The 12,573-nt window shown below is 38.6% G+C and overlaps 1 protein-coding gene across 1 annotated transcript in view; it reads right to left on the bottom strand.

Moving 5' to 3' along the window:
* LOC145764984 (uncharacterized) overlaps positions 1-12,573 on the bottom strand; it is a 92,115-nt gene that overhangs the window by 67,640 nt on the left and 11,902 nt on the right. Inside the window, exons 5-7 of the mRNA XM_082576703.1 lie at positions 11,201-11,307; positions 10,589-10,740; positions 102-222 (exon numbers count right to left, since the gene is read on the bottom strand). Of these exons, the coding sequence (XP_082432829.1) occupies positions 102-222; positions 10,589-10,740; positions 11,201-11,307 (380 nt within the window). The remainder of the gene's footprint in view (positions 1-101; positions 223-10,588; positions 10,741-11,200; positions 11,308-12,573) is intronic.

The following is a 12,573-nucleotide window of genomic DNA, read 5'->3' as shown; positions in this document are numbered from 1 at the left end:
ACAAATGCAAAAACTGAAAAGCTCATATTAACAAACACACCGCGAGCTGAATTCAAATAAAAATGAAACCAGCTTTTGTCTTGCAAGAAACTCTCACTCACCTTCGGCCAGGAAAGCCAAAGTTTGACGCTCGCCACCCACGCTTGTACAAGCTTTTGGCAACCCGTCGATTCGCTATCGCGCGTCTCCGTCGATCACGTTCAAGAACTTGTTTAAATTTCCCTGAAACATTATTTGTATGGTCATACAAAGAAATTAACTTACAAATATTTTTACAATGGACTCAGGAATCTATACTAGTTGGATCGGATGACGAAGACCAGATAATCAAAATATATATTTTTTAGTGATTTCCGAATAATTTTAAGATGCTGATTCCGAAAATGACATCACGAATTTCATGTTGCATGTTAATATTTGCAGTTTTATTGTTATCTGTAGCAGGAACTACGACTTGTTCGAATGGACCTTCATTTTAGTAGATTAGTGATAGCCTTCTGCAAGATACAATTGACTAATCCTAAAATGTAATATTTTCTATAGCAATGCAAAAAGTGGTTCTACCATGATAAACTTGCTTTGATGAAATGTGAATCTTCTGTTATCTTTTTTCATTTTATGTTTATTGCAGATTTAATTCCTGATGAGGACACAATTGACTAATCCTAAAATGTAATATTTTCTATAGCAATGCAAAAAGTGGTTCTACCATGATAAACTTGCTTTGATGAAATGCGAATCTTCTGTTATCTTTTTTCATTTTATGTTTATTGCAGATTTAATTCCTGATGAGGATACAAGAACGTGTCGAAAACGTTTGGTTCATTATGTTAGATATTTTGTTTTGTATGTAATACATTATGCTAAACCCGCTAAGGTTACTTTGTTTTGCTTGTCTATAGTTTTAAGTTTCAAAACAAAGTCAAGGTTTTTTTAAAGAGAGATAGGCCTAATGTCAAAAACATTCTTTCATTTCTTCCAGTGTCAAAATGAAAACAAATGCTTTTCTGAAAAGGCAAGTTCAGATCACAAATTGGAAAAATAAATTGCAAGGACTAGGCTTACTAGAGGAGTTCCCAGCCAGATTTGCAGGAGCTGAATTCATGTTTTGATATCCTTATAAACCCATTCAATGTTAATTTGGTCAATGATATGGTAATCCAGTTGGTCAACCGTTTATGTCTGCTTAGAAATGGTACTGATTGAAATACAAGAAAACATGGTTCTAAAAATTTCAGTTGATGCCACTACAGTTACGTTTTAGAGAAAGGATCTTTCCCTAGGTTCTGGAGTGTAAAAGACCAGTGCACAGCATTTCTGTATTTAGCAAAATATATTGCTGTGAATCTTTATTTTCTGAAATGAAGTTTGTAGAATCAAAACATCGTCCAAATTTTCAGATTGGCAAATCATACAAAAAGCTAATATTGTGTTTGTTGTTTTTAATTTATGTTAAGTTATTTTACGTACCGTAGGGGAGACCCGGGAGAGTTGAGCCGCAAGGAGGGTTGATCCACCCCCAAAAAATGCAATTTATAGTATTGAAATCTAATTCTTGGGTTCCTCTGCGTGACATATGCAACATTACTACCATTTTGACTCAATCAATTTTGTAGTTATATCTAGTATAGCTTGTTGAAGTAGCACAATGTGAAAATCAAATCTAAAAGTGGATTGCTGAGTTACAAGTCTTTCATCTTATAGCCACAAAGTAACAGCAGATAGTTTCCTTTTAAGATGTGTAATATATTGTCAATGTGAGGCCTTTTTATCATGATAAGTATTATCAACTTTGCAGCGCTGTTTTAATAAAACTTTCAAGTTTTACCGAACAAGGTGACATAAGGAGAGTTGAGCCATGGCTTTTACGTAGTTTAGGTAGGCAATGGCTCAACTCTCCTCAATATTATTGGTTTACTTATTATCAAAATCAGTTTTTTGTTATTAGATTTATTAAAAGCTTGCAATTGACCAGAATAACGTGAATGATCAAAAGACTTGCTCACAGCAGGGGGCCAGAGGGCAATTGTGAACTCAAAATTTCCCTTTTGAAACGTGTGTGACGTCATGATAATTGGATATTAATGATAACAGTATTTATTATTATTATTGATTCAATTATTTTGCTGTCAAACAATTTCCAAAGGGGCACTTCCTTTTCTACACTAGCCTATCGCTTGGAGTGACCGCAAACGGCTGGAAAAGCGCTTGGGTTGCAATTTGAAATGGGTTAAACTACTTTTTAGACCAAAAAACTATCGGGGCCCGTCATTGATGGCGGATAATGTTACCGCAACACCACCATTTTGAATTAAATAGTGAAAAAAATAAATCTAACAAGTGACATTGTAACACTGTGTACTGAATAATATTGGATAATTTATTTTGTATTAGATCTTTTGTGTTTATATGGTTTTGGTTGGCAATGGCTCAACTCACCTTGAGACTATGATCAACTCTCCTCGATCGGCGGGAGAGTTGAGCCAACTGACTTTTTTATTTCATTGACAAAATAAACATATATGCAATGATGTTAGATTAATTTCCTTTTTGTGAATGAAGGTGAATGGTTACCCTTCAGTTTACCAAACGAATTATTTGTGTAACCTAAAAATTTCGATAGATATTTACCAAAGTAGAAAAATTGGCTCAACTCTCCTGGGTCTCCCCTACAGCTTGCATTGTTTACCTATTTTACTGACACGATACATTTTGTGGCTCACGGGTGTTTTTAGCTTTCACAAAGTGGCTCGTTTATTGAACCCCACCCATGTTCTAGAACACTGGTAAGGTCGTTGTCTCAAAAGTACATTTCCTGTAAGGTTCCCATCATTTGCAATTTCCAGCAGCTGATCCTGTTGTTGCACAAACGTGGTCAATTCTCCTGGTTTGATCATTACAAATCAATTCCTTTGCAATTATTAGGGTTTTTCAGCTTGGGCAGCAGCGCTCGAACTCTTTGATTTGGCTTGAGTCTTTATTTTCGTACTGGACAAAGCCTTGATAGGTTATTCCTGGTAGTTTCGCATACTTGTAGAGGCTTTTGACGCAGCGCCGGTAACCGAGGTTGGCAGAGTGAAGATTCCAATTGTTGAAATGTTGTTGCCGGGGAACTATTCCATCCGCTATGTATCGCTCTTGTAACAAGAGAAGATAAGTGATTGCGTTCAAAACCCCTGTACATGTTTGGAACATGCCAAATATCCCTCTGCCTACTCCCAAACTTTCAGTTTGGCTTTGAATGCAGCCAAATTATTTTACAAGTGACAACAAAGTTGTCATTTTTTACTGAAGTTGAAGATTAAGTTCGTTGAGCAGACTAGATATGTCGCATAATTGAGCAAGTTTGTTAGTTTGAGGATCCAGTTTTCAAAAGTAAAATAATTTGATATGGATGATATAGCCTACTTCTCTATGAAACACTCTGTTCAGTAATTTTCCTCTAGCCAGCTTACTTTTGTGTAACAGAGGGCGTTTGTGCTCTATCTATCTTCTCACAAACGTGATCAAACAACATTTTGGGCAGCAAAAATGTTTTATGTACTGAAATCAAATAGATATTTTTGCACCAGCCCGGTTGATCAAAAATATTTGCCGGTAATAAATACTTTACGGCCCGGTGCCGGTCCGCGGCCGGGTGGTTGCCCACTCCTGGCCTAATGGATGCGCGGGCCCTTACACTAACTAAATGTTATAATACAGAAGAAATTTTCCCATCAATATAAACTTTAATAAAGATGATTAAACGTCGTGAAAGATCAAAGTCCAGATTAAGCCTATGTTTTCTTCATGTGTAAACCAGGGTTGCCAGACTGAAATTTGTAAAAAAGGCCAAACTCGCCAAGAAAAAAGGCCAACTTAAGGCCAAATAGATAGAAAAGAGGCCAAAAATAAGCCAAACTCAAACAAGGTAAAATAAGCATTGTAATCACGGTTGCCAGACTATGAAAAGTTCTTAATGCAAAATAATACAAAAAAAGGCCAAAACAAGGAAAATATTAGATAAAAAAGGCCAAATGGATAGGTTATTTATCTGTTTATATTAAAAATAATGAAATATACATAATTACATATATTTAACAAATTTACTTATATTTTATTCGATTATTGAAGAATTTCTTCTAAATAGTTGGTTTATTTATTTTCTGATGAAATATGCAAATTCTCATTGTTGCAGGCCCGTAGCCAGCCGGAGGCCAGGGGGGCCTCAACCCCCTGAAAAAATGCCCCCCCTGGCAAAATCCCAACGTTCTCGAGCAACAGCTACAATTATATTGATTTTGCCCATCTTTCCTGGTTTTTCTTTTTTCGGCCCCCCCTGCTCTGCGGTCTGGCTACGGCCCTGCACTTTTGTGCAATTCAATCATATTTGGGGTGCACTTGAAGTCTTTGCAACACATTTTGTGCTCCAACAGGTGAGAACGATTTCTTATGACAACTTCCAATAGTTGAATTTGTGTTCTGTTTGTAGGCTTTGTTTTTACAGAAGTAGGCTAACTAGTGAAAATATTACCATGATAATGATACTTTACCACATCACTAAAGTGATCAATTGAGCGAATAGAATCAGGGGTTCCCAAACTTTTCACGATCTCGTACCACTTGGATGCTCTGTACTGCCAAGCGTACCACTTCTTGCAAAACAACTAATTTGGTCGAATCATATTTTATTCAGAATAATAATTATATTGGCCTACTAAAATAACACTAAAGCACCACAACTAAATTTAATGAGATTTATTAATGAGAGATTTGCCAACAGCGCATCGAAAGTCATTTCCGGGCGCACCTAGTCGGTTTCGATTTTTTGACTTGATGTTCATCATGACTGAAAATCCTTGCTCGCATTCCCACCTGGAAGGGAAAATCACGAAACAAGCGTAACAATAAGAATAGACTTTGGGAATTTTTTTTTTGTAAACAAAACCAGATAAACAAAATATAAAGTTGTGAAAAACACGGAAGCTACCCGCGTACCACTAGAAAAACCTTCGCGTACCACTAGCGGTACGCGTACCACTAGCGGTACGTGTACCACAGGTTGGGAACCCCTGGAATAGATGCATGGCACGCTATGGTTAAACTTAGATCAATTTCTGCTATTTTTTCTGAATCAGTGACTTCATGGACAAATTTAGTGAGAGAACTTTAAGAGGAGTTTGGTATTTTATTTAGGTGTTTCTTGGTTTTTTCGTCTGTAGAAACGTTGCTTAGCTTTGGCAATATATTCACCTTGCACATTACGTGAACACGTTACGTTTCTGTATAGGCTAGGCTACCTACTTTTGAGCGTTAACATTATAATATAATTCCAAAATAATTATATGTATAGGCTAATATTCATATTTATCGATATTTTATGACTTGTACCGGATTTTAATAAATTGTAGCAAAAATAATTCTGAAAGTAGCCCAAAAGGTAGCAATTATAAACGGATTGTAGCGGATGAGTTTTAATCCGCTACAGTGGTGACATCTGGCACCACTGGCTGCCTTAGCGGGTGAGCGCAGTCTGACTCGGCGCCGGCGTCACATTACGACTATTCAACAAGCATAGAACATGTATTGAACAATGGTAAATATGGTTTCATCTGGTAAGGTTACGATATAAGTTATGAGAAATATTGATTATTATGCATTTTGAAGAGTAAATTTTAAAAAAGGCCAAATTTAAGGCCAAATCTAGAAAAAGGCCAAACGTATATTTTCTAAGGCCAACAGACTTTAAAAACGCCAAATTCGAGAAATTTGGCCTTAAAAAGGCCAATCTGGCCACCCTGGTGTAAACGCTTCTAATTGGCTCTCTAAAAAAATATTTTTAATACTCCTTTTAGAACCAACGTTTTCAGAGTCAGTCTGCTGCCAGTTGAGGTCAAGTGCCTCGTTCATTTATATTATCATATCCGGCAAATTATGCCACATCTTTACACTGATTAATGTGCTGCCGTTAAGTCAATGTAAAAGTGGCGGATTTTGGTTGTTGGAGTATTTTGACAAAGAAGCTTCAAATAAAACGTCCCACACAGTAAAGTGGGGTTTGTAGGCTTAAAAAGTAGGCTAAACAACGTTTTTGGAAATTTGAAAAGAAACTTGCCTTTGGACTAAAAATGAGTAATTTGAGCAGGGGCCTCAAACGTAATGAAAAGTCAAATTTAGAAAAACACATTGACTTTAAAATTAATGCTAGAGAGCAGAAATCGATATAAGACTAGTGTCCAAATCACCTTTAAACCTAATTTGAGTTCTCATTTAGTTTTTTAAAACTACACTTCTTAAATTAAAAAAAAAACTTTTTCAGCCCATCCTATAATGATATAGAGCCATTTTTATTTTGACCTTTTTGAAATTATTTTTATTAAATTTTGACTTTATTTTTACCTCACGAAATTGCTTATTTGTAGAGGCTACAGTTTTTCCTTGATGATGATGATGGCGCATGAGCGATCTTTCCAGGCTAGATTGGAGGGCAGGAAATCTTCAGCCACTCAGCAGTCTCGTCGTCCAGGACCCTCAGACCATGCGCACCGTGTGGAGGCCGGTGGGTTAGGCAGTGGTGGATGACATGGTCTGCGGTCTGTTCAGTGGCACCACACTCGCATTCTGATGAAGGAGCCAGGCCCCACTTGTGCATGTCCGAACGAAAGCAGCCGACGCCAGTTCGCAGGCGGTTAAGCCTGACCCACGCAAGCCTTGCGAGGGACATCCCTGGTGGACCGGGATCGGCGTCGGGTATGAAGTCACGGAGCGAGGAGGTGTGATTTTGCCACTCCGTGTTCCACATTTGGTTCGTCCAGTGTTCCGCACTTAAACCAAGTTCTTCTGCGTTCTTAAGTAATTGTTGTGCGGCAGGCACAAAGGGGCGTCTCGATTTCAGCCGCTGCTTTATAGGTGGTGGTCGCTTGAATGTTGCATGGAGGAGATGGTCGGGGTCCAAAGCACGGCGAGCGAGAGAAATCGTGGCTCCTTTACGGCGCAGCTCAGCGGGTTGGATGCCTGCTAGGATGGGTAGGCAGTCCGTTGGAGTGGGACGCAGGCATCCAGTCACAGTACGCAGTGCGTCGTTGATGGCGGTATCAATCTGGTGGGTGTGAGAACTACGACACCAGACCGGCGCGCAGTACTCAGCGGTGGAATGAACAAGAGCTAGGGTAGCTGTACGAAGAGTTTTAGCACCAGCTCCCCAGCCGGAACCCGCCAATCGCCTTAAAAGTGCGACGCGTGTAGATAGTTTTTTGCGCAGTGACTTCAAGTGCCGGCGGTACGTGAGTGACCTGTCCAGGGTTATGCCGAGGTATGTAGGTTCGGCACAGTAGGGCAGGCGTTCCCCATCAATGTTAATGTTTATCTCACGCTGTGCCTCCCGGTTGTTCAGGTGGAAGGCCGCCGACACTGTCTTTAACTTGCTGAGTTGTATCTTCCATTTCTGGAGGTATGTTGATAGTGTTTGCATGTCTTGGCTGAGGTTCCTCTCCACTGACTGCCAGTTTCCTGCTGAGTGCAGGAGTGCCAGGTCGTCTGCGTAAGCATATTTTTTGGAGATGGTGGGGGGCAAGTCGTAGGTGTATATGTTGAACAGGAGAGGAGCCAAGACTGAGGCCTGTGGGACGCCGTTTTTAAGTCGGCGTAGTCTGCTTTGACGACCGCTACCGGTTGTGAGGGTAAAACTGCGGTTTCGCACAAGTTCCATTATCATATGGACCATGTGTCTGTCAGGGAGCAGACGGAGTAACTTGCAGGTAAGGCCACTATGCCATACGGTATCATAGGCAGCCGTGAGATCAACAAACACGGCGCCAGTCTTCTTCTTAGCCGAGAAGCTGTCCTCAATGTCTTGGGTCATAAGTGTGACCTGATCTACGGTTGATCGTCCGTGTCGGAAACCAGCTTGTTCACGGAGGAGCCGCGGATCTATTATTGGTTCGACACGGGCGTAGATGAGTCTCTCGAGGATCTTGATGGGGATGCAGAACAGTGAGCTCTTGAATTGATACCACAGTTACTCAAACATAATATTTTGTCGACTGCAGACCCAAACGTGTTCAATAAAAAGGGCTTGTTCAATAAAAGTTTGCCTTGATTGTGATGCTTGTTGTCGCTCCAAATCACCCCCGGGAGTTGCATTAATTCATCAGATAAATCTCGACAAATCTGTCTAACTTTTACTGAAGACGCTTAGGAATTTTTGTATTACAGAATGTCAGTACGCTATTCCTAAAATCCAAACTGTTGATCTTCAAAAAGACCACGTTTGTGAAGAGGAAGTGTTTTATAAGAATTATTTAAACACGTAACAATGAATAAACAATGGCCAATTTGCAACAAAAGTTACTGCTGATCCAAGGGCATTGAGACGTATTTGCTGCTTTTATGGGTTTATATGGTTTAATTGTGTCGTAGTTCCTGATTTACAATGCTATAAGCATTTTGACAAAAAATACTCTCAGGAAACACAAAAAGTTTGTCAAAATCCATAATTTGACATATTTTGACTTTATTAAAAATTTAACTTCATTGTCAATTTTGAATTTATTTTGACCTACAAAAACTTCTTAGAAACAGTCCCCTGGGTGCTGAAAACAACTTTATTCTTTGATTTGTGGACAGACGGGGTTCTTGAAAATTTTTGACTTTATTGGCTTTGGCAGGCCCTACTAATGAAGCATCACTTCAGTGAAATAGCTACTTTTCTGTTCGTTGTTCTTGTTTTTTTTTGTTATTGTTATACTTGATGTTGATGTTCGTTGTGTTGATGTTCGACAATACGTTCATTGCTGTGGCTGCCTATCGCGTCAGGCTACAGAAGTTACAATATGGCGAAATCAGGTAAAAATTCTGAAACTACATACAAAATATTTTTGCAAGATACAAAAAAAGGCATGTCCACGTGTGATCATATAGCGTGTTGTGACATTTTAAACTTTAAAACTCTAGCTATATCATTGTTAGGCAACATGAAACCATAAAAAAAATCTTCGTTTGACATCAAAATTATTTGCTTCAAGTTACATTTAACAATAGTCATGTCCTGCTTTGCTTTGACTTTTCCTAATTACTGTTTGTATTGAAATTTTAAACTAAACTGATCAAATGTACTAAATGACAAAGTAACATAGATATTAATGTTGTTTAGCACAGGGGTCACCAACCTTTTTTACATGCGGGCCACTTTGGCACTAAGGAGAGCTGTGGCGGGCCGCACTAATGAAATGTTAGGTAGGTTGACTCTTATGCTAGAAAAGAACAAATTTTGTACCCAGTATGCAGCGTTACATGTTGTTCATATTTATGTTAGAATACCGCAGCAACAAAATTAATCGAACAGCGCTACTGCCAGGCCAAGCTCCTTTTACAACACTTTTGACTTTTTTAACAATGCCTAACAAATGAGGCCACTTGTTTTGCGCGCTTATAGCGAGGCGAGCGGTTTCATCAGAATATTCATTGCCAAGCAAGAGTGGTGTTGCCACTTAGCTTCACAAAAGATATCTTGCAATTAACAATTTCAGTAAATAAGGAAATGTTTGATACATCGCAATACAGCAAACAATAGTGACCTGCAAACATATCAGCGAAAAATAGGCTCCAATAACAGGGGAGAAAAAAACAGGCACCATGAAACAAACGCTTGTGGAAATTAGCGAAAAATCGTAATTCTATCGTAATTCATGAACAGTCTTCCCTCTAAAAAAGCAATGAGTTGGTTTTTCATCCTTTTTGTGAAAGTCTATACAACCGTCTTCCATATTTCTTAAAAAAAAACATTTTGCAGTACTAAGCTAAATATTTTCATAATACATTCAGAAAAAGTCTTTAAATTTATATACAACCTAATATTTTGCCAATTTATGATGAATTGAGTTGGCACACCGACCTATTTTGCCAACAAAAACTTGCATAAAGAGAACACTGCTCTTGAATCACAATAACGGTGAAACGCACACTAGTGTTTACAATTTACATGACATTTGCAAACTTAAAATAAGCAACCCTATGCTCACAGACAATTCCAAAATTCAAAAACAGACGTTTTAATCAACCACTGGGACAGTGTGGCTAGACATCGCATTGTAATAACTTTAAGCAACCCCCACCTAGAACTATAATAATTAGATTGGTCGGTCGGTGGAATCGTATGCAAAGCGAAAATATGCTTCCCGGAAAGTATTTTTTGCCTTCGTGCTCTTTAACTCCTCAAGAAAAGTATTTTTGGTTATACTTGTACGCTGATACCTTCCACGGGCCGCAGCAATACAGCGTAGCGGGCCGCATGCGGCCCGCGGGCCGCCAGTTGGTGACCCCTGTATAGCATATAGTTTATACAGTATGTAGGATAGCTTTTATGGTAGCCTACGTAATATTTTTGTTTTCGTAATTAGAACAAATGAAGTCAAAGTATGCAACAATACAAAAATGGAACAGACATGGTCAACCACGGATGGTTGTTCTAGAGAAAACTGTTGTGTGAAAACAACTGAGCAAAACATTTGGGTAGATTATTAACTTGTTGACATCTAAACAAGTTATCGCTGACATGACTGTAGAATTATTAATCAAGAAGAATTACCCGAAGCCTCACACTAACACTCACGTTCGTGCCAACCCAGTTTGTTGTCGAAGTAATCCTTCCACATCTTCACTTTTTCCCTTCTCTTCTCTGCTTCCTCCTCAGTCAGCCAGCGCAACTCTTCCATCTTTGTGAAGTGGAATTTACGTTTTCGTTCGTATTTTTCTATTATCTTCCTAAATTCCGCGACAATATAGTCAGTCCTCTTTTTATAAAACACCAGGCAAGCAAAGCTCAAAAACTCTAAATGCAAAACACAAATAAACTTTCTCGATAACCATGGATATGATCCCCTTCAGAAGCAGCTGTCAAAATGATAGTTTAAAACAATTTTGCGACATTTTTTTGCTGATTGATATTGGCGGACATTATACAGAAGCGCCATCAAAACGATTTTTTTTTAAAACTAAGTTCAAAAAAATTAGACTGAGTTCTGTTTTTAGAAGCATGATTGTTGTTTACTTGCATTTGTGAAATAAATCTAAGTTGTTATTAATACAGTTTTCTTAACATTTACCAAAAAACAAGTAGGCTAAGATGTTTTTAATTTAATAGTGAAGGTATACGAATCTACAATAACTATCAAGCCGTAACACAACGTTCCACAAGATCAACCAAGACAAAAACTACTTTCACCTTTGCTTCTCCATGAATGAAATTTTCCTTTTCTCTTCTAATTGTTTGCTACGAAAAACATCTTCTTGATGCTTGAAGAAAAGAACTTCCTCTCGCAAAACATATTCCTGCAAACGGTAGACTGTGTACATAGTACTAGCAAATGATGTAAATTATGCTGATGTTGCTAAGATTGACCTACTGTAACAGTGCATCGGAATTGAGTTTTTAGTAGTTTTGTTGTTTGTTAATTGATACGTAATGTCATTTCGATTAACGCCCGTTTTGTTTTAAAGAACTGTCGTTCGACACCCTTTCAACCGTCATAAATAGTTTCATAAGGTAAATATTAGCTATCTCAACCAACCTACTTTAAAAACATCCGATGCCTAATTCATCCTATCTGCTAACACTGATATACAATAAATAAAAGTGATATTTCATTTATCTTTGGACTTGTAGGCTATACTAACTTTTTATAGTTATTAGGCCAGTAGTATAGTATCAGTTATAATGTAAACGGTAAAGGCAGTCCGTCCTTGATTACCACGTTATAAAAGAAGCAGCCTGGGAAGGGGGAAGGCCAGTTTCTTTTTGTCGGCAATATTTTACCGTCAACTATGTCTATCCGATTTGTTACTTCCGAAGGAGTGTTGAGCAGTGTGTTTTAATTTCCAGCTCAGCCGGTCAAAGAATAACAGGATTAGGAGACCGATCTTTTCGTCTATCTATAGGCTACTAACGCTAATTTATATTTTATTTCAAATTGGGTTTCTATTTTCATCTGATTGTTTGTAATAAAATGAAAGAAGGTTTCACGCAAATATATTTCAAAATTGAGTAAAAAGTAACTTAAACCTGTATCCATCGGAGAAATGTGGCCTTCTCAGCAGTTTATAAAACATAGCGTTGCAGCGCAGTCGCGTAGACATCCAACTTAGTAGTTACATAACTACCCTATTTTCATTCGCTCAGTGATGAGTGCTAAACGAAAAATATAATGTCATTTTCAACACGATTTTAGGATCTTCTTCTTCTTTCGTATGAGAGGTTGGTTTTTAGACTACGTTTCATTGTGGTCAAATGTCCAGGCATTCTTCGAGTAGCCACTTGATTGTAGAGTCCTCCAGTGTTGACAAACCAACTGCCCTTAGTGGAGTAAACGTCTGGCAGTGGTAGAAGATGTGATCTGCTGTCTGTTCCTCAGCACCGCAGTTGCATGCCGCAGATGTTGATAGGCTCCATTTGTGCATCAAGAATGTGAAACGACCAACACCCGTGCGGACGCGGTTTAGCCGTACCCAGGCAGGTCGGCTGAGCTCCTTTCTGATGAAATGGGTCCAGCGTCGGGAACAAAGGTGTGGAGTCTGGAGGTGTTGTGTGTCCACTCCTCT

The sequence above is a fragment of the Aplidium turbinatum genome, chromosome 2 (assembly GCF_918807975.1).
Source record: "Aplidium turbinatum chromosome 2, kaAplTurb1.1, whole genome shotgun sequence".
Taxonomy (NCBI): domain Eukaryota; kingdom Metazoa; phylum Chordata; class Ascidiacea; order Aplousobranchia; family Polyclinidae; genus Aplidium; species Aplidium turbinatum.
The sequence above is the reverse complement of the archived record's forward strand: the minus strand, read 5'-3'. Positions and strand labels throughout refer to the sequence as shown.